General features: G+C 29.7%; 1 protein-coding gene across 1 annotated transcript in view; it reads left to right on the top strand.

Annotated features, from left to right (window-relative positions):
* The window catches only part of LOC145260597 (choline/ethanolamine kinase-like), a 152259-nt gene that overhangs the window by 82644 nt on the left and 45739 nt on the right, over window positions 1-23876 (top strand). The window contains exon 3 of the mRNA XM_080118874.1: window positions 17888-18021. Within this exon, the coding sequence (XP_079975000.1) occupies window positions 17888-18021 (134 nt within the window). The remainder of the gene's footprint in view (window positions 1-17887; window positions 18022-23876) is intronic.

Below are 23876 nucleotides of genomic sequence, written 5' to 3'. Positions count from 1 at the left end.
CGATTTTCTCTCTCTCTCTCTCTCTGCGTTTTTCTTTCTCTCTCTGCGTTTTTCTCTCTCTCTCTCTCTCTGCGATGTTCTCTCTCTCTCTCTCTCTGTCTGTATCTCTCTCTCTCCTCTCTCTCTCTCTCTCTCTCTCTCTCTCTCTCTCTCTCTCTCTCTCTCTCTCTCTCTCTCTCTCTCTGTGATTTACTCTCTAATTAGAAAAATACAAGATCAGTTTTTGGCCATTTTCTCCATTCTAATTTGATCTCCAATCAGCTTAATCACCTTCAACCAGATTTGCTACAAATCAAATTAGGGATTAGAATTAAAAATCTCAATCTTCTCGGTTCACTGAAAAATGAGATTTTTTCATTATATTTACTCATGAATTTTAAATGCATTAATGACCGTCTGTTTAAAGCTACTTTGGTATTGAGTTGTATGCATGGATCTTGCCGCATTTTTTTTTTTTTTTTTCACTTTTGAAGAATTTCATTGTATGAACATGGTCAAAATGCAAACTATGATCCTTCCAGCTTTCACATCTCCATTGCAATTCTCTAGCTGATATCTCATGGCCTTCCAAATATTCAAAGAACTTTAAATCCGATACAAATCAGGATGCAGGTCACTCTGCCAATATTTTAGTGATTTGCAGTTGTCCATAATCTCTAGTGCTCAAACCTGCCAAAAGAACATGCAAAATCTAATCCATTGCACTTTAATGCTTTATTTCAAATGGTTCAAAAATTAAAGAATTTTTTTAAAATTATCAAATTTGTCTCAAACACCCTATATATATATATAGTCATTTACAAACGCTGTTTCATTGTATCACAGCTCTTCAGTGCGGCTAGACCAGCACTCCTCCTAAGCTTGGGATTGAACCCATAACTATTGAGTTGATGGTCAGTAACTTTATCCATTAGGCCATTGAGACAGGCGCTGGTAGTAATGATATCTAACAATGCTTTTTACATTGACTGCTATTCTTGCAGTGTTCCATTCATTTATTTACAAAGAACTTTGCATTCATGTTAAAGCAGAGGCAGATGATATCAATTATCAAGAACGCTCAACCCGGGGAGAGGGGCTTGTATAGTCATCCACAGATGAACTGTTTTGCTGAATCACAACTTTTCATAATTCGTATTCCTGTTTGTCTGTCTGTCTGTTTGTTTGTTCACAATGTGATTAATATATACAAAAGATCCATTACTTTATTTCATTTATTTATATATATAATATGATTCTTACAAAATATACGATTAAGAGATCACCTCATTTGCATATTACAGTAAGGAAAATCGATTTTACTAAATAGCTGTATGTAAGTTAATATTTCTAGCAAGAGAATTGTTTTAAGTATTCTATTTAAGATTGTTATGTAATCAAATTTAAATAACAATTATTTTGATAATAGATTTAATTTAATTTATTTGGAATTTTTATTTACCACATCGATTTTTTTTTTTTTAGAAACAGTTATTTCTGCTGTAAACTTTTAAACATAAAAACAAAAACTCTTCACCAAATAATTTACTAAGTTTCTATCATGAAAAAAATAAAAAATATTTTGCTTTCTTTTTTTTTTAAATATTAAAAAGAAAAAAAAACACTTACAAATAAACTGAAAGGATTTAATTTGTGTGTTTTTAGCCAGTGAAAGGAATTCCATTTTTTTCTTAAACTTCACTTAAATGTCACGTATGCGTTATTGTTTACAAATATATTTTTTCCGCCTATGAGATGATCAGTCACTGTGGTACAATAATTAAAAACTTTTTGCAAATTAGCTTTTCCTTTCTTTTGCGTTTCAGTTTTGAGCTTGCCTATGTGGCTAGTTTTTTTTTAATTTTTTTTATAGGTCGCTCGGGCACTCGCTGCTATTTTCATTGAAACGAAAGTTATTTTGATTCATTTATATCTTTTTATTTAGTGGGGTGTAGGGGGATTCAACGCATGGGCAACAAAAACTGCTCAATATCTAGAGAATAGCTTCTCCTCTTGGTATCCCTTCTGCCGAAATATCTGGTGGAGAGAGTATCATGTACTTTTTTTTTTTCTTTTTTTTTTTTTGAGCAATTATATTTACATGTTTTTATCCATTCTTTTATTTTTGAAATTGTTGTGGGGGGTATCAACTTTGCCCACGATGAAAACAATGATTATCCTTAGTATAGCAAGTGTGTTCCAAACAAAACTTCATGTTGACCCGGGCGACGCTGGGTACCCATGCTAGTGTGTGTATATATATATATATATATATATATATATATATATATATATAAACTACCTCATTTAATCACATAAATTAATATATGAAGATATAATTTTATGCATAATTTTTTAGTATTTACTTCAACAGTGCTCAGTACATAGGTAGAGCTAGGTAGTAAGTTATAAAAATATATATATATATATATATATATATATAACAATTAAGCTATACAGAATATTCCACATTTTTCTTATGAGAATTTGTCAGGCTTATGCGAAAAGTTGTGGTTATCGCGCATTTTATATACACACATGCTATTGAATTTTCTAGTTAGCTAATCAGCTTTCTAGTTGCCACTGCGCCCATCCTAAACAGCCAATAGGCGGACATTTACAGAACAAAGGTACAGTTGACCTCAGGTTCACCCCTTCCCTTTGTGTATTTTATGGGAGGGATAGATATCCTTTTGTTGTAGTAAGCTGAACTATTTTCAACCTAGCTGTAGTTAGATATGTTATTTTGTGTTTTAGTCTATATTTCGGATATTATCTTAGTTTTTTTTTTGTTTGTATATATATATATATATATATATATATGTGTAATTATTTATGAATATGTATGTTTATTTTATTTTTTATTTTATTTTTTATTTATTTTCTATTGTTGTCAATTTTAAAATTATTTTGTGTCGCTATATAAAGTATATCCTGTGAATACAGCATGTGCGTATATAAAAATGTGCAATAACCACAACTTTTCACATAAGCCTGACGAATTCTCATGAGAATGAAACGTGGAATATTCTGTGTAACTTAATTGCCATATATATTACATAACTTATATATAATTTCTCTTAATCTGTTAGTCTGTCCGTTCCACTTTTTCTTAGAAACTACTGGGCCAATCTAACTGAAATTTTATATGGAACTTTTGTTATAATAAGGTGCAGTGAACTAACTATTATGGTATCCACTGAATGCACAGTTAGGAATTAATAAAGATTAGTATTTAATGCAAAAATGGGCACAAATTCAACTATATGCAACCATCAATTTGGCATAAAGAACTCCTAAGTTGATGGGCTATAAGTTTTTTTTTCCCGTTTTTAACTGGCTAAAATGGTATGTGTGTAATATGGTGATTGAGACAAATTTTATCATTTTTTATATTTTATTTCAGACTGCTTTCCAAGTAAAGCATTAACGTGTGATATATACAATATTTTTTAAACATTAGTAAAGGGCAGGTGAAGCACGTTTTAACCTTGGTGTTCAATCACCTCACTTGGTTGGCATCAGGAAGAGCATCAAGCTTATAATTTGCCTCAATTAAAAAAATGACTTCCAAAGGAATCTGACCAGACATAAGTTTAGAAGTCAATTTCTAAAAGCCATCCAGCACATACCAGCATATAAAACAGACATTAAACTGATGATGATAATAATATAAGAGTAATAAATGTTGTATGACTGTGACTCAGGTGGACTTGATTCAGCAGGCCATAGTTTCAACTTGTGATAATATTAGTGAATCACTTGAAATTTGACTCCTGAGTAGAAAAAATTTGAATCAATTTTTCTCCTATGGCTATAGACTTTTGAGAAGAGCAACTTGAGACTTTTCGGAAGAGCAACTTTAAAAAAGAAAACATCTGAAATAACATTGACTCATGTTAGGCAGACTGACTACACAAAAAAAGAACTTTAAAAAGGAACTGCTTGACATTGGCTGCATTCTGTTACAATCTTGTCAATAAATTTTGTGCGAGGAATGTATGTCTATTTCCTTGGCTGTTGACGATCAATTTTCATCAACTGTTTAAATACATCAAATGATATGCATACTAATGATCCTCTGACAACTAAATCCAGCTCCTGGTTTTATGTTAAAAATGTTTGAAAGGGACAACGGAATTGTTAAAAGCGTTCTTTTTTTTTTTTTTTTTTTTTTTTTTTTTTTACATAACCGTGCCTAGGAGAAGGATCATTACAAAATTTGAAAGTATGCTATTTGGCTGTCACCTATGCATATCTGTAACTGCTATAAAAAGCCACATATGACGTCATGGATGCAAAAATGATGTCAGTGGAAAAACAGGGAGATGTGGAGAATCACGGCCACCGAGAGTAAGAAGGCCCGTTAACTAAAAAATGCCAGCAGGCAATGTAGGTAAGATTCATCAGACTTTCAGTACTATATCAGGGCCATTCAAAAAAGAGCAATAAAACATTTTTAAAAAGAAAAAGGGACACAGTTCGATTGATACTGAAACTGAACTTTATTCAATATAAAATATAAATATTATCTATGTAAAATTAAGTAATTTTAAAGCAATATACAATTTAATACTGATAAAAGTGAATTATGAATTTAGAAAACAAAGAATTAAATAACATTTAAACACCAATGATGAATAATTTTAAAAGTGAAAGCAAACGATAAATCATTTTTAGAATGAAAACAAACGATAAAATACAAAAAATTGAAATAAAACAAATAATTTAAATACATACAAACAATAAAAGTTACTAGTGCAGAAATATTTTTTAATTTAATTTCGAGAAAAATCACATGGGTTGAATGTTATTTTTTTTAACTTTAAAGATTATTCGGACTAATATTCTCATCTTGTGTGTTTATTTCACAACGTTTTATCATTGAATCTTGACTTCTCCTTTATTACATCCTCAGGCCGAAAATTATGTTCACATTCCTAAAAACATAATTAAAGAAAACATTCATACCATAATGTAAGCTATTGTTAAAATATAAGAAAAGACAGTAAACAAACATTTACAATAATAATAATCACAGTGTAGTATCTGTTTTGATGCTACACTTCATTTGTTCTGTCCTCGGTCAGTGGAAGAGAAATCCTTCATGACTGACACAATTTTTATTTTATTTTTGTTCCTATCCAGAATGCCCCTTTTTGGGGAGCTAGATTTTCCCACATTAAAAACCGACCTTGTGTCTAACTGTGCACTCGTGGGGGAGGCAAGTAAATAAATTTAAAAAACAATATTTTTGACAATTATTCTCATGTAAAAGTGATTTGTTTATTATTTTAAAAAGAAACAATCAATTTTAATATATAACGCTCAGTCATGGCTAATTTCATTAATAGCCGTGTGGTGAATAATTTTTAAACCGACTTTAGAAAAAAATATAGAACTTCAAAATAAATTTTATTTATTATTAAAAAGACATTTTGATAATTATTCTCATGTAAAAGTTATTTGTTTATTATTTTAAAAAGAAACAATCAATTTTAATATATAACGCTCAGTCATGGCTAATTTCATTAATAGCCGCATGGTGAATAATTTTCAACCTTCCTTATAAGAAAATAAACAGTTAAAAATATCAACATAATATTTGCTGTATTAGCAATGAATAGTATTGTTTCTTTAATTTATATTAACAATGTTATCAAATGTTATGAAAGTACTTGAATACAGTTCTAATTAAATACATGTACGATTATTTACTTTACTATATTTACCTGGAATAAAAATTTTCCCTTCTAATGATACGTATCCAAATTGAGAAAATTTAGGAAAAGAAAATGTATGTACTTTGGGGCCTTTTGGATAATTTCCCCGGTAATTTGGAACAACGCAAGAATACACCATGTTAGCAAACTGAAAACTAGAGGAAACTGCTGCTCAGCAGTGCTGCTGATAACCTAGACCGTATACCTACAACTGAATCTGATAATGACGTCACACTGTCATGTGCATCGGCCTCCTTTACTCTCGGTAGCCACGGGTGAAGGCAACCTTTCTAGGAGAAGCAAATCTCTGATTTAAAAAAACCATGAAGTGGGAGACCAGTATGCGTATTAAGCTGGAAGCATGTAATAATTGATCTCAATGACCGTCTTCAGTGTCATGCCTGCTTGAGCGTGTGAATTCACCGGTAGGACTAAAAAAAAAAAAAAAAAAGTCATTTTTGGGCTCATGAACTTTAATTGTCTGAGGGTGTGGCATTCGTCTGACAAGACGTTGCAATCATCATCATCATATATATCTCAATGTCTGTATGTATTCATGTGATGTTTGTGTTCCTTTTATAGAAAGAAAGGTCAGAACTTATATAAAATCTAAAAATGTATTATGTAAAATTCACTAAAGAAGACAATGTTCTTGAATCTCTAGGGCTATGAAGGCTTACACATCTTATAACTTTGAATAGATGAAGTTTCAGAATTTTTGCAGTGATGATTGCTAATTTGGATTATTTGAACTACTGTTCTTGGATGTTATTCACACGTTTCAGACGATATCACCTTTAATTTTCTTCAGGTGTATCTTCTCAAACTACCATTATGGGACAACATAAAAGTTATAGACAGAACAATGGTGATCACTCAAATGAGCAGTATATATGTTGGGCAGCAATAGCTTCCTAAATAGAACTAGTATAGAATTTAATGTAATTAAATTAATCATAAATAATATATTAGAATATCATTTTGAAAAGAAATATTTTAGCAATAAATGGTCATCTATAGTGATAAGTAGTAAGACTACACATCTAAAACGTTAATAGGTTTATGACTCTTAAGATTCATATTAGAATAATCTGCAAGGACCTGTGAGATAACGGATAAGCGCTGAGTAATAATCAGTTCTAAGTGACAGTTTTCTGAGAATACAATTCCAAATTACTTAAGGCTTTTACCTGTTCATGCTCATGGAATAAGTGCAAGTTACCCCACCCTCCCTTGTACATTAAATAAGATTCCATACAGATTCCCAAGTTTGACAAGATATACCTGAAGAAGCCGAAACATTGTGCGAATAACATCTAAGATGAGAACAGGAGTTGAAATAATGCAAATTCAAATATATTCTTTTAGGCTTTTTCAATATTAAAAAAAAATTATTTTTACTATATGAAAATGTTTTAGTTTTGTGGAAAACAGTTTTTATTCATTTCAATCAGTGATTTCAAATCAACCAGTATAGCATTTTTCTTCATCCCCCATTAAACTGCAGACCATAATTAAATCATTCTTTATCATATTTATTGAACGTTATTTACTTAACGAACACAAGGAAGTTTTTCATTTTTTTTCAAAACTTTTTGAATAATTAAAATAAAACTCCTTTTCTTTTGTTGAGCTTTAAATCTGCCATTTAGATCATTGCAGCAAATACACTGGTGTAGCATTTTATATTGTCTCCTATTACAATTGTAGGCTGTAAATATATCAACTTTTATTTTTTATCGTACGGAAACAGTTTACCATTGATAATTATCGACTTAAATTCTATAAATACTTTTTCTGTAACATTCTTTAAAACAATTATACAACACAAGGTTTGCTTACAAACGACAGAAATTATGTGGAAATGCCATCCCACCATTGTCTGGTACTATTTATTTTCTAATAAAAAAATAAAGTAAAATATTGTCACAATTGCGAGTAATACACATTTAATTTACATTGTTTTTTTTTTTTGTTTTGGTTTTTTGTTTTTTTTTTTCTATAGCTGTAATTTTTCTTGCAATTAAAATCATGGAAACCTTAGATTTCTTTCAAGAGTTTATTGAAAAATATTTGTACACATTATATTTTGAATTCTTTTTCAACTTTTTCAATCCAACTATGCTATTGTTTGCTCAGACAATATTATTAAGCAAATGATTCACCGGTAGGACTAAAAAAAAAAATATATATATCTATGAGGCTGGATATAAAAAAAAGAATACCACAAAGTGAAAATTATCATTCTTAGAAGATTCGAACCTGTACCTCAGAAGAGATTCTGCTTAAAATGGGTGTCGTCACAAAGTGTGAGAAATGAGTTATTTGTATAATTTCAGCTTTCTCTGGATACTTCATTAGTCAAGATATCAAGATGAAGCCCATGTTAGGCAGTTTCTCTTTGGGGGCACAGTTTTAAATCTTAGTTTAAATTGTCACTTTGTGCTGTTCTTTGTTTATATCCAGCCCCACGGATTAAATAATCACTTAGTAATATAACCCATGTAAACATAAGCATCAACAAATAAGTATGCATAACATATGGTTGGAAATAAATTTTCAATGCTAAAAATGCAGAAAAAAGCTAGTACTATATATTGTTGATATTCTTCGATTTTAAAAATAATGGTTTTCAAGGTTATGTGAATTCGAGATGTTTTTTGTTTGTTATCAAACGAAAATAAAAACCAAAACGAAAATAAAAACGAAAATAGAAACTAAAAATGTATTTAAAAGTCAAATTTGCTAATTTTGAGACCTGAAATTTTAAATGGTTTGACTCGTGAAAAATTAATTTGCTCCAACTCCACTTCTCTGCTATTAGTGTTATTGTAACTCTTTCACTAATACCTTTAAGGAAAGCCTGGTGGTGGTGGTGGTGGTGAATAATGTTTTTATTATTTCCGATCCTAATTTCTTTCTGTGATGAAACTTCCGCTATCCCGATGAGGGTTACTCGATTGAAACAAAATTAAAATTAACTCTGTCTAGAAAGATTTCTTTCATGAACTTCGTACATAATACAAAAAATATTGTTTTAGCATTTCTGATTACAAACATTGTCATGAGTAAACATATTTGTATTCTTGGTGAAAGAATAAAATATATTTCTGAATCTAGCAGTTAACATCATACGTTTTATGAGCCACCTTTGCAGATACACCTTTTTTAGTAAGGTTTTCTCTTGTTTCGTGGGGGATGGGAATTCTTTTTTTGCAATTACATGTAAACAGTTTGAAAATATATCAGTAAAAAAAGAATACAAAAGATAAAATGAAACATTTTATGGTGGGGCATCAATTTCCAATATTAATTTTATGAAAATTGATAACTTAATGGTTTTTCAATTTTCAAACAAGGGGGAAACCCCCAAAATGCTGCTACCCCAATTTTCTCCGTTTGAAAATTTAGGCAGCAGCATTTTTGTTTTTTATCAGTCAATTTTATTTTTCTTATTTTAAATATACATGAAGGTGGGGGATGTACTACTTCAAAATTTTCATTTTTTTTGTTTTTTTTAAGACGAGGATGTTTTCTCAATTCCGAAATTAGCAGTCAAGTGATAATAACAGAACAAAAACTGGAAAATTTATGTTATGAACCCAGCTATTAGCTTTCTTATTAGCGATTTTTATTTTTGCTTGTTTTAAATATAAATGGGGCACGCATACTATTTCAATATTTTCATTTAAAGTTAGAGGTGGAGGGTGTTTACTCAATTCTGAAATTACCAAAGTGATAACGGCCATTAATCAACTTCACCAAACAAGTTACACATTACAAACTGAATTGTTTTTCATTTTTAACCTAAATTAAACAAAAACTAAATTAACCCTAACATAATATGAGACTAATCTTAAACTAAGTTTTAGTTTTAAAAATTCCACACTGTTATCCCCACTTTGAAACCTAAATTATTTCGTAGATAGTTTTTATACTTAAATCATTTTTTTATATTCCATCTCAGGAAATATATATATATATATATATGTATATATATATATATATATATATATATTTGTACATGTAGAAAGCATGTTCATTTTTACCTGATTTTTTTTTTCTTGCGAGTTCATCTTTAGATGAACAGTTAACATAATACCCTGATTTTGCTTGGACCTGTCCTGGTTGCTATAGTAATAATTTGTCCACTGTACAACCCACCACCAGATTCCTCTTGTTTCCAAAACCTCACCAAACATGAAAGATGCTGAAACCATAGTAACTTGGAGAAAACATTTGACTCCCAGTAAAGCACACATCATTGACAATAATCCTTCATCAAAAATGTCAGAAAAGGATAAACCTCTTTCTAATCATAATCAGTTTTTATGCAGGTGCAACAACAATTAATAGTTTAATCTACAAATTGAAATTTCCTTCTCTCTGTTAGTTTTCTTCTTTTCTTTTATTTTATTTATTTATTTTTTTGTTTCATAGATGTTTCATACAACTTGAGGGAGAATTCGACACTGTATGCCTCAATCAGTACCATTCAGTATCATAATGCAATCAACATATTCACTAATATTCAGTATAATTCCAACACCTGATGTTTTCAATATTCAGCCATAGTTGTGGTCCTTTGATAGTTTTGCATTTTGTAGCAATCCCTTCAACAGGAGTTGGGGTCATTCTCATCCTCTCAAAATCGCGAAAAACGTTGGGTTTTTCCAGATTGTTAGTATTGCATACATTAAGATCTCAATTTTATTGTTGTTTGCAGTAAGGATTGAGCTTTCAAATTCTAGAAGACTGTCACTTAGAATTATCACCTTACCTGTTATGCCACATGTCCATTTTGGGGGCTTTAAACCCAATCTTATATAAATTTTAGGCGATAATAACTAATACTATAAAAATGAACATGCTCATGGTTGATAGAATACAAACAATTTACGTTCTCTCTCCCTTCATGGATTACAAGGTTCAGTTCGAAACTGAAAGGTCAGAGATTACATTAGTCAAAATGGTGTGAATATAACAACATAGATGAGAATAAAATAATTCAAATTATAAATCCTTATCTAAAGAATTTCAAAACAAGAATTTATTTTTTCATTCATACTTACCCCAAACAAGGAATTTATAAGATGTGTGTTCATTCGTCTTTCCTTCATGTTTTTTTTTTTTTCTTATTTTGTTCTAGCTGGGAAGGGAGCCTCCTACCAGATGCCAGATATTTTCTCACAATCTCATACATTCCAACCAACAGATCTTTTTAAGATTCTAACCATCACTTTAAGTGCAATTGCTTGAATCTCTCTTGCATTTGGTCCACCGAGTATGTCTGTTATAGAGCATGGTTGTATCAGCAAATATACCTATCTCAAACACAATTTTAACAGGGGGGTTATTTATGAATATCAGAAATAAGGGTCCTAAGATCGATTCCTGGGGTACACCCGCATTAACATCATACTGTTTGGACATATGGATGTCATGGACAACCTGGATTTTTCTCTTTTCTAAGAAGGATCTGATTATATTAAGTACTCATCCAGTAATACTGTATTAATTTTCATGAGAAGACCTCCATGCCATACCTTGTCAAAGGCTTTGGATATATCAAGTGCCACCACCCTAGATTCACCTGCTTTATCCAATGCATGGTTTAGAGATGACCAGTATGGTATTTGCAGTAGAACGGGTGTGCCTAAATCCATAATGTCAATCAGAAAAAAGTTTAGCATTTATGAGGTGGTGGACAAGTGTTTGATTGAAGATTTTAGCAAAGAAGTGGAGGAGACTGATTGGGTGATAATTGAGCAGATCAGTTCTTTTCTCAGAATTCTTGAATGCTGGTACCACACAAGCAATTTTCCAGCTATCCAGGAAGTAAGATTCAGCAAGGTACTTGTTGTAGAGTTTGGAGTAATAGCAATCTCATTCTCAATCTGGCAATGTTAAAAAATATAAACACAAATATGTTAAAAAATATAAATACAAATATGTTAACTTATGTAGTAGTTGTCGTAAATACTTGTATATCATGCAAAAGTTTTTCAACTGAGAGGCCATGTATGCTAAACTACATGCACAATCTTCCTAATAAATTCCTCCCCCCCCCCTTTGATGGATAAACTGCAGCCTTGTGGGTCATTCTGAATACAATACCTAATTTCATAAACAAAATAACGTTTATAAATGTTTCATCTTTATTTTTATTGGAAACTAGCAGGTCCCGTTTCCGACATCGCCCAAGAGAATTTTAAAAAAATGCTAATTAAAAAGTATTAAGTATTCTTTTTTAAGGAATATATGCTTAAAATTTGTGTTTACATGTACACCCAAAAATATAATTTATATGCTTTATTTTCATACTAATTCTTATTTGAGTCTCGTAAATGAATGAAATTGTGTTCTTTTGTATTACGTGATCAGTAGGGACTTCCAATTCTTGCCATAGAATCGGTGACTTCATTATTCTGTGCATTTTACAAAGCTGTTTATAGGCATTGTTTATTAACGGATGTAACAAAAGAATGGAAATGTAATAAGATTGTAATTGTTCATGGTGTCTTTTTGCGAATTGTTGAGTTGAGTGTGTTGTGTTGACTGTGTTTGCAGGTTGTAGCGTCAAGAGTATATTTGCGAGTCTTCATGATGAATGAGTCTAGTGAGTTGTATTTTTCTTTTTTGTAGGAAGGAACTCGTTGAGTTTCATCAGTGGGATTGAAATCCCGCAGCCATATATCACTCCGCTACAAGACTCCCCACCCAGAACGATTGTGGATATCACAAATGTTTGAAAAAATTCTTGAGTATGTAGTGGAAGAAGATAAAAAATTTAATCTTAAAGTTTCTTGGACCAGTGGACCATCCTCCCTGCTCTTGTTTTGTATAGTTGGGTCAATTGTTCAGATGTACTTGTTGGTGAGTGTAACAGGTTAAAACTGGGTGTGTTGGGTGCATCCAACAAAGCAGTGTCACATTCAATTGTCCACCAACACTGTTTCAGTAGGACCATATCCAGCTTTAAATGTTTTATTTCGTGCCAGAACTTTGAATGGTTCAAGTTAGGGAGGGTTGAGAAGTTCAAAGATTGCGTCATTTCGGATATATCGGATGGAAACATGTGGCCATCTATCTATATCTCATTTGTGAACGATGAGACAAAGGAGGTAGTTTTGAAAAATATGACCGAAGTCATGAGACATATGACGAGATATCTGTAGTGAATGCATTGTCAGGGGTGAATATCCTACCAGGCAAGGCCAGATTAGTTCCATAAAGCAGATTTGAGGATAAATAACCTAAATCTAATTTAATGACTGTACGGCAACTAAGTAGAAAAATAAGTAGCATTTCATGCCAAAACTGGATCTGGAGATGCACGCAACATGGCCTTAAGTTGTCTATAAAACTGTTGCACCATCCGATTGGAAATGGTTGACATGTGTTAATATGTAAGAATAACCAGAACTGACAGGCCACAGTCCCAGGACATCTCTATGAACATGTCGGAAATGCACTACAGGAGTGGAGAAATGTTCGAGAGGAGCTTTTACTGATGCTGCAATGCTCAGGTGCAATAGCGTATGCAGTGTCTCAATTACCGTGCGTTAGTGTTGTTCAGGTACCAGGGATCTGGTGACCCCAATTCCAAATTGGGAAGTAGAAGGTAGGAGAATTTTCGTCAAGAAAATTTTTCAGACGTTAAATCTAAATTTTCCAAGGTTAGCTGGTTTTGTGCTATGTATTTTACAGTTAATAAAGGCCGAAGTTGTGAGGGCATAAACTGCTAGTCAGGAGAGTGCACCGGCTGGTACATTTTCAATTCTAAGAATGTCTAATGTCACTGGTAACCTGAGATATATAATCTAGATGATGGAAAGTGCAAGGTGAGTACTTATCAGATCAAGATGACAAGACTAAAATGAATGGCTTGTGATTGGTAAAAATGACAAAGTTCTGACCTTCAAGCTAATGTTAAAAATGTCGAATAGTAGCTCTTGGTCAAATGTGCTGTAGTGATGTTCAGCAGATTTGAGCTGGCAAGAGAAAAATGGCAGTAATTGGGTTACTCCATTTAGTCAAAGGAAGAAGTTTATGAGCACATTTAGGTATAAAGTTTCTATAAAAATTCACTATGCCAAGAAATTTACATAACTATTGTAAAGAGGTGGGAGGTGAGATTCATTGAATTATGCCGACTTTTATTGAAAGCGGTCAAATACAATTAGCATTAATCAAATGACCCCAAAATTTTAGTTCTGTCCAAACCTGCATTTATGCATATGGAGTCATTTGAAGAACTGAGTGAGGTGTTTTACATGATTTCTCTGTGTCGTTAGCGAATAACAAATCATCAATATAGGCAAATACAAAATCCAATTCCCAAACAACTTTGTCGATAAATCTTTGAAACATACTGGTCGCATTCCAAAGGCCAGAGAGAATAAAAACAAACTCAAAATTCCCAAAAGGAGTGGTTATTGCTGTCTTAGGGATATCCTTTGAATTCATAAGAATCTGATGGTATGCCCAATTAAGATCAATCTTATTAAATATCGTGCAACCATGAACATTAGCTGAAAAATCTTGGAGGTTTGGGACAATGACAGAATTTAGTTGGCGATAGTCTCCAACAGAGCAAAAATCTGTTTTACCCTTCCTTACTAAATGAAGAAATGTCCAGACTTTTTGAAGGGCGGATTTACCGAAGTTGGAGCATGTGGTCAAATTCAACTTTAATTTTGAGATGATCTGGTGAGTTATCTCGGATGAGAAAAAACAGGCAACCTAGATATGGTGAACAGTCAAATGCACCACTTTATTGGGACTAAACATAGGATCCACTAATTCTTGATAGGAAGACAGAACGTTATGAAATCGTTCGCTAGTAGAGATGGTTAAAATTTTGGGACCGTATACAGTGTTAGTATACAGTGTTAGTCAACACAAGGATGTTGAATTATCTACAAGTCTCCGCTTCCTAACAGTAAGTCAAAATGATCTAAGAAATCAGTACTTAGAATTGGATAAGGTAGGTCTGCAATTATGAACACTCAGTAGAGTGCTCGGCAAAGTTTGAGGTTGAGGGTCAGTGAAAACTTAACCATAGGTGTCCATGGCAAGTAGAGAAATGTCCAATTTCTTCAATTTATTAGAAACCAGACGTAACAGCCAAATGGAACACAAAGATCCACCATGTATGAGCTGTTTAATACATGATTTTATGAACACTGGCCAAAGACACATAATGTGCTCAGGTCCTAAGTGATTCATTTCCTGGATTAAAAGAGCAGAATGATCAGCACTGGTGAGAGATCTCACCATAAGTGAAATGGTATCAGCAGTATTATTTCTAATACACGGCCAAGAATTGTCATATGCTCAGATCAGATTATTAAAAATTTTCTTTTCTTGCTGTTCTATTCACAAATACGCACAAAAAAAAGACACGTTTTTTTTTTTCCACATGTGTAATTTTTTTGCTAATTTCAAGGAACAGTTAGGCCATAAAACTCCTTTGGTTGTTTCTATTTAATAAAATTATTGGTTTGTTCGTTGTATAAATTTTTATTGTGTCTAAACAATGGCAAGGAGTTTCATATTGCCACATGTGCACAATGCAAAATTGTGAATCGCGCAGGTAGACGCATTCTTCGAAATACACAAGGTTCCTCTCGAAAGGCAGTTATTCTTAACATGAAGAACCTGTCGGTCTTGCCGCATATCCAACTTGTGTATTAACAAGTCAATCTTTGTTAATAATTTGTCATTAAACAAACTCAGTTGCTGCTTGGCCCCCAACAGCTGTTAGTCTGAATTGACCCCTGTTGCTGGCTAGGTTTTGGGTGAAAATTCTAGAATCTTTTGTCAGGGTAGCCAGTTGTTCAGTAGTGATCTCCTCCAGGTTCGGAGCTACTATAGCATGGACTTCAGTAGGCAAACATAAAAAAAATATTTTTTTATGATACCATAATAAAATTGTATTCCTGGGATTTTTTTTTTCGTTTGGAATTTGTTGTTATGGTGAAAAAAAAATATATGAATGTAACATAGTCTGTAGGCGCTTAAAACATTGTATGTTCTAAAGGAGGTGAAGAGATCCAGTAGATATTATATTCATTCTTTTGGGCTACATTACCAGGCATTGTATAATAGATTCGTTTTTGTTTATAATTGTACAAGTGTAATATATAACTGATTTTTATGTAAATGTTAGGACTGCTCGTAGGTGTAGTGTATGCTTGTGGGCAAAGATTGTTAGTAAGTTTATCTAATTGTATTTCGAAATTGAAGCAAAGGAATCCATTTAATACGACATTATGACAAAACGCTATTTGGATGCAAAGTCAGCTATGTTAGTGGTTGCTGAGATGTTCATATTTTTATGATCTGTTATTCCTAAGTGTGTGCAATTTTAGTATGTATATGGACTGGTAGGTTCTGTGTAAACTATTATTCCAATAAACCATGATGAATCAGGGAGCAGTTGTAAATGAATCTGTAACCATAATGTATGAGTAGTATCTAAATGTTAATTTACATGTCCGATGTTTGGTGTCACAAAAAAAACATCCTCACAAAAAATGAGAAACGAAGTACCTCCCTGTATAGTCGCACTTTATCAGTTAAAAATCATTAAAACCTCTCCAAACATTTTCAAAACAAAAAAAAAAACATTTGTTCCTTTATAATATATATTAAAAATTATTCAGAAAATAGATCAAATCAATGTGTTGTGCATTGAATTTTCATTGAAAAAAATCTAAATTTTTTAAATCAATTCTTTTTTTTTTAAAAGGTTAAAAAATAATTTGCTAAAAAAATTGTTTTAAATTCGTCGTTATTTGTTTTATTTTTTATTCATTTTCTTTGTGTTTTAAATTTTTTTTAACTACCATGGAATTTCCACATGTTCTGCTTGTTAAATATTAATATATAGAAAGGTAATTAATAGACTGGTTACATGCGTAGAATGTACCCTAATAATAAGTGGTATTTGAGATTACAGAAGACGAGATTTGCATCAGTAGCCTATGCTACCTTCTTAGTGGGATTATGTATTTGAGAGAGTGTGTTTACCAGAGGAAAAAATAAAAATTGTTCAACAGGAACAATATATATATATATATATATATATATATATATATATATATATTGAGGGCTAGGAACATGCTTTAGTAGTTACTGTAAGTGATGAATGTAAACGTTTTTCATTAGGAAGTGTTTACTTATTCTAAAATGTCTGAAGTGTGAGGGTAAAAATAGTTTTCATTTTATTAATATAGAGAAGACTAATCGTACTATTTTAAGACATGTATGAAGGTAGGTAACTTAATAAGGTGGGGAAGGGGATTATTTTGGATAACATAAATAATCTTTCAGAAAAAATCACCTGGAGAGTTAATCTGTATGTTTGTATGTCTTGCTAAAGCTTGAAATATATTCAACAAACCCTTGCAAAGTGGTATTCTTTTACTCAGCGTAACCCCAGAAAAATAATGTTTAAACTTTAGCAAAAAAAGATTCATTCTTTAGGGATCCAATATCATTTAATGTTATCAAGAAGTAAACACGATTTTTATGTTATCATATAAAGGGAAGTAACTTTTTTTTTTGTTTACAATTACTTCCTTTATGCCAATTCGAGTAAAGTTAATTGTGTGTGTGTATGTCCAGCCTAGAGGAATAGGCTGGGCAAAGAAGAGTGGGTGGGGAAGAAAAACAAGGGAGGAGGAAAGATAGTGATAGAATCATGTTACACTTTTGTCCTAGACAATGCCGGGTAGCCCTGCTAGTCTATCCTAAATTTAAAACTAAACTGACCCCCCCCCTCATCACCACCATTAAAATTCAAATTTCAAGAAGTTATTTCTGACAGGTTTGAAGAAAAAAAGAAACTCTGGTTAAATGGTGATTTGTATAACATTAAAAAAATACCTTTTTTAAATTTTGGATAAATAAACATAAAACAAAAATGGTTGACTGGCCAATTTACGTTGAATTTTAAAAGCAAATCGACCCCTTCTATGCTGTCCCATAAATAATTAAACTAAGAAGTTTAATAAATCATAAAAATATAATTTCACTTGTTTTAAAAGCAAAATCTTTAAATACTCTCAATTTCTAGCTAAAACAGAAACTTTGTTTTTTGTTGGTAGCAAACCTGTATGTATGCATGCATTTGTAAATTTTATGTTTTTAATTGTAACTTTTATTTTATTTTAAAGGCTCGCTGTCTTTCAAGAAGAGATTTGCACAATCCTTCAATCTTTAAAATAATTGGAAATAAATTGGGAGAATTTCACAATTTGGAAATGCCTTTATGTAAGAAACCCAAATGGTTACATGAGGTCATGCACAGGTAAGCTGGCTGCTTTGAAAAATTATTATTAACATACAGTTTGAAAAATTATTAACATACAGTTTGAAAAATTATTATTAGCATACATTTTGAAAAATTATTATTAGCATACATTTTGAAAAATTATAATTAACGTACACTTTGAAAAATTATTATTATTAACATACACTTTGAAAAATTATTATTATTAACATACACTTTTAAAAATTATTATTATTAACATACACTTTGAAAAATTATTATTATTAACATACACTTTGAAAAATTATTATTCATACACTTTGAAAAATTATTATTCATACACTTTGAAAAATTATTATTCATACACTTTGAAAAATTATTGTTATAAACATACACTTTGAAAAATTATTATTATAAACATACACTTTAAAAAATTATAAACATACACTTTAAAAAATTATTAACGTACACTTTGAAAAATTATTATTGATATACACTTGAAAAATTATTATTATTAGTATACACTTTGAAAAATTATTATTAGCATACATTTTGAAAAATTATTATTAGTATACACTTTGAAAAATTATTATTAACATACACTTTGAAAAATTATTATTAACATACACTTTGAAAAATTATTATTAACGTACACTTTGAAAAATTATTATTAACATACACTTTGAAAAATTATTATTAACATACACTTTGAAAAATTATTATTAACATACACTTTGAAAAATTATTATTATTAGTATACACTTTGAAAAATTATTATTAATATACACTTTGAAAAATTATTATTAACATACATTTTGAAAAATTATTATTATTAGTATACACTTTGAAAAATTATTATTAGTATACACTTTTAAAAATTATTATTAACATACACTTTGAAAAATTATTATTAACATACATTTTGAAAAATTATTATTATTAGTATACACTTTGAAAAATTATTATTAACATACACTTTGAAAAATTATTATTAACATACACTTTGAAAAATTATTAACATACACTTTGAAAAATTATTATTAACATACACTTTGAAAAATTATTATTAACATACACTTTGAAAAATTATTATTATTAACATACACTTTGAAAAATTATTATTAACATACACTTTGAAAAATTATTATTAACATACACTTTGAAAAATTATTATTAACATACATTTTGAAAAATTATTATTATTAGTATACACTTTGAAAAATTATTATTAGCATACATTTTGAAAAATTATTATTAGTATACACTTTGAAAAATTATTATTAGTATACACTTTGAAAAATTATTATTAGTATACACTTTGAAAAATTATTATTAGTATACACTTTGAAAAATTATTATTAGTATACACTTTGAAAAATTATTATTAGTATACACTTTGAAAAATTATTATTAGTATACACTTTGAAAAATTATTATTAGTATACACTTTGAAAAATTATTATTAACATACATTTTGAAAAATTATTATTAGTATACACTTTGAAAAATTATTATTAGTATACACTTTGAAAAATTATTATTAGTATACACTTTGAAAAATTATTATTAGTATACACTTTGAAAAATTATTATTAGTATACACTTTGAAAAATTATTATTAACATACATTTTGAAAAATTATTATTATTAGTATACACTTTGAAAAATTATTATTAACATACACTTTGAAAAATTATTATTAGTATACACTTTGAAAAATTATTATTAACATACACTTTGAAAAATTATTATTAACATACACTTTGAAAAATTATTATTATTAACATACACTTTGAAAAATTATTATTATTAACATACACTTTGAAAAATTATTATTAACATACACTTTGAAAAATTATTATTATTAACATACACTTTGAAAAATTATTTTTCAAAACATACACTTTGAAAAATTATTATTAACATACACTTTGAAAAATTATTATTATTAACATACACTTTGAAAAATTATTATTAACATACACTTTGAAAAATTATTATTCATACACTTTGCAAAATTATTATTATTAACGTACACTTTGAAAAATTATTTTTCAAAACATACACTTTGAAAAATTATTATTATTATTCATACACTTTGAAAAATTATTTTTCAAAACATACACTTTGAAAAATTATTATTATTAACATACACTTTGAAAAATTATTTTTCAAAACATACACTTTGAAAAATTATTATTAACATACACTTTGAAAAATTATTATTCATACACTTTGAAAAATTATTATTATTAACGTACACTTTGAAAAATTATTTTTCAAAACATACACTTTAAAAAATTATTATTATTATTCATACACTTTGAAAAATTATTTTTCAAAACATACACTTTGAAAAATTATTATTATTAACATACACTTTGAAAAATTATTATTATTAACGTGCACTTTGAAAAATCATTAACATACACTTTGAAAAATTATTAATGTATCCTTTGAAAAATTATTATTAACATACACTTTGAAAAATTCTTATTAACGTACACTTTGAAAAATTCTTATTAACGTACACTGTAAAAAAAATTCTGGAAAAAATACTTGTCAGTATTCACACAAATGTGCCCAAAATTGTTATTAATTTAAGTTTTATAAATTATCATTTTTGATAACGAAAAGAAGAAAGGCAAAAAAATAAAAAAATAACCATATATCTTTGAGTCGAGAATTACTTTCCAAATAATGAAGAATGTCTGACTTACTGTTTGGTTTTTAATGTATTTCTAATACTTTTTATTTATTTTTGAAATTTTGGATAGGAGTGAATTATCACAATTTGAAGACCTAAAGAAAACAGAAAATGTCAATCTTGACTTTGCTTTTTAAAATGTTTTTCCTTAATTTTCTTTCTTAATTATTAAGAGAAGAGAAGAGGAGAGGGGCTAGACATTAAAAAAAAAAACGACACCGGATGTTATAAACATCAGACACGAGATCATTCAAATGAAATTAAAGAACAACAATTGAGAAAAGAAAGAAAATAAAGTATAGAAAAGAAAACGTCTTATGGAAATAGATTGGTGTTCTTCCTTCTCTTCTTCATTGAATAGGCTTGTGTAATGGGAGGATATATATTTACAAGTACACATTGCTCTTTATTATAAAGTGAATTATTTCATCATTAACAAATGCAGTTTTCAGTTATAATTAGATTAGAAGTGTTTTAATTTGAATAGTTCTGTTTCAGTTGAATAATGTTCGCTTTTTTTTATAAATATTAATAAGCATAATATACAATATAAATGTATTTTAAATTCAATGCTGATGGCCAAGTTTAAATATCAATAACACTTCTAGTATGTTAAATTTAGTAGCAAAGTCTCACATGTATTTGTTTCTCGTTTATATGTAACTTTGATAGATGCATATTATGTTTTTACTTACTGTTAATTGAATATGTATTGAAATAAAAATAAAGAAACATTTTTAAAAAATCTTCAATTAAAAAAAAAAAAAAATGTAAGGTTGATCATATTTTTAATTATTTTTCTCTTAAGTCCTTTATCCAATAATATGTCACTGCTTGGGCAATGCCGGGTAAATACAGTTAGGAATTAATTATTTCAATGAAAATAAATAAATAAATAAATAAAAACACTATTAATAAAGCATGTTTTATTAGTTTTTCCTTGCCTGTCAGTCATTATCATGCGACATTGACAAATTTGTATCATAATCCATTCAATTTGCAATATTTCTGAGCCAATTTTTAAAGTATATTATATATATATATATATATATATATATATATATAATAAAGTGTTTTTGAATATGTAATTCATGTTTTTTATTCGTTGAATTATTTTTACAGTGAGTTAAAACTGTATTTGCGTCAAACAACAGAAAATGAGAAACAAGATTTTTTAAACATGTTTTTACAAAGTTATAGCAGTCAGTTTTTATCAATATTCTTGGAATTGTACTCCAAATCAGAGCATAAATGAATTTCTTGTGAATTAGTCTGTGCAAGTATTTTTGGTCCACCGATTTTATCATTGGCATTCGTGTGTCTGTTAGTCCGAACGATTGGCAGATAACCATCCATTAGTTTTTCCTGAAATTTTGCCACAAATTGTATTTCCATAGATGTGCACAGTAAAAAAAATTTTTTGCAAAAATTTCTGTTGCGTCCCCAGGGGCTCAAAAGAAGTAAAAAAACAAATGCCCCAAAATGGCTAAAAATGACATGGTTGCCCCATAACTTTTGATCTATTTATTAGATTTTTCTGAAACTTGGCTAAAATGTGAAACCCATTGTTCTTAATATAAATCCAGTATGGGTGACCTTAGCAAAATTCTGGTTCGCATCTCTCTGGAACTTTTAGTTCTAAAAACGTCCCTTTTTATGGCTCTTTTTTCATATTTCTCAACAAAAACTTAATATATCTGACTGTATAGTGGTTTTTCATGGTAGTCAACTCAAATATATATGTGTTAAGGCCTGAAACTGCACCATTATCCATTTATACTAGGATTCGGCATCCCCAAGGGCTCAAAAGAGGTAAGAAATGCCAAAAAATGACACGTTTTGCCCCATAGCGTTTGATTCATCCATTAAATTTTCCTGAAACTTGCCCAAAATGTGGAGGCCATTGTTCTTAATATAAATTCAGTTTGGTGATCCTGGCAAAATTCTGGTTCGCATCCCTCTGGAACTTTCAGGGCTAAAAAACATGCCTTTTTGGAGCTCTTTTTACATATTCAAAAACTTGATATTTATGTCAATATAGTGGTTATACATGTCTGAAGGCGTGAAACTGCACTGTTTGTTCATTTTTTTTTTCACTGGGATTCGGCGTTCCCAGGAGCTCAAAAGGGGTCACAAATGCCCCAAAATTGCAAAAAATGACACTTTGTACCCCATAACTTTTACCCCATCCATTAGATTTTTCTTAAACTTGGCGAAAATGTGAAGGCAACATTGGCCCTTTACACTTCTCACATTCATCCTTTCTTCACTATTTTTTTGTGGCGTCATCTCACATGCAGCACCAGAGGAGGACCATACATGTGCAGCTTATTTTCCATATAATGGTGTCTATTTTTAACCCATAATTGTTTAGCTTTAAATTCTTATAACTTTTGAACCACTAGAGTTATTTGCATAGTTCAAACAGTTTTGAATTCCATTTACTGAGCTTTTAAATAACAATAATCTGATATAAAAAAAAATAAACTTCTAATGCTTATTTATACTTACTTTTAAATTTAAAATCTAATGACTATATTTTATCAAATTTATGTTTCTTTTTGAATATTTTAAATTTTCCCCATAAAAAAAAAATGAATCTATAAAATATTTTGAAAAATGTTGAATCAATTTGATGAGAAATTAATTAGACAATGGGAAATATTTTAGCATAAAATATTGCAGAAGTAAAAAAAATATGCAATAGAAATTTGAAGTAAAAATTATGTTGAATTATATTTTCAGGATTGATATCATGGCAATGATATCAATCCTGAAATGACATAATCATGTGCAGAAATGTCACTGCATTGCATCAGTGATGTTGATGTTCTTTTACTGTTGATGATAGTCCTTGTTTTGCTACATGGAGTTGATGCTTAACACTTTAATCATAGAAATGCTTCAAGAGACTCGGATTAAGTGCATGCTTCTTGTGCTGTTTGCTCTTTGTGTTATTTTGCGTCGTTTTCCCCCTTGCTAAACTGCCTCGATTTTAATCATTTTTCCTATTAATTTCAACCAATTCTATATACAACTACGTAGGTTTAATATTCCATTGTACAGAATTTAGTTTGTTTTCTTTCCTTAGCTGATCTAGTGCACATTTTTAAACTGTTAAGTAGATTTACAACTAAAATATGAAGATTGTAATTATTTTTCCAGCTGGTCTTTCATGATTAACACT

The sequence above is a fragment of the Euprymna scolopes genome, chromosome 36 (genome assembly GCF_053919585.1).
Source record: "Euprymna scolopes isolate OS-2025 chromosome 36, ASM5391958v1, whole genome shotgun sequence".
NCBI classification, from domain to species: domain Eukaryota; kingdom Metazoa; phylum Mollusca; class Cephalopoda; order Sepiida; family Sepiolidae; genus Euprymna; species Euprymna scolopes.
Note: the sequence above shows the minus strand (reverse complement) of the source record. Positions and strands in the feature narration are given on the sequence as shown.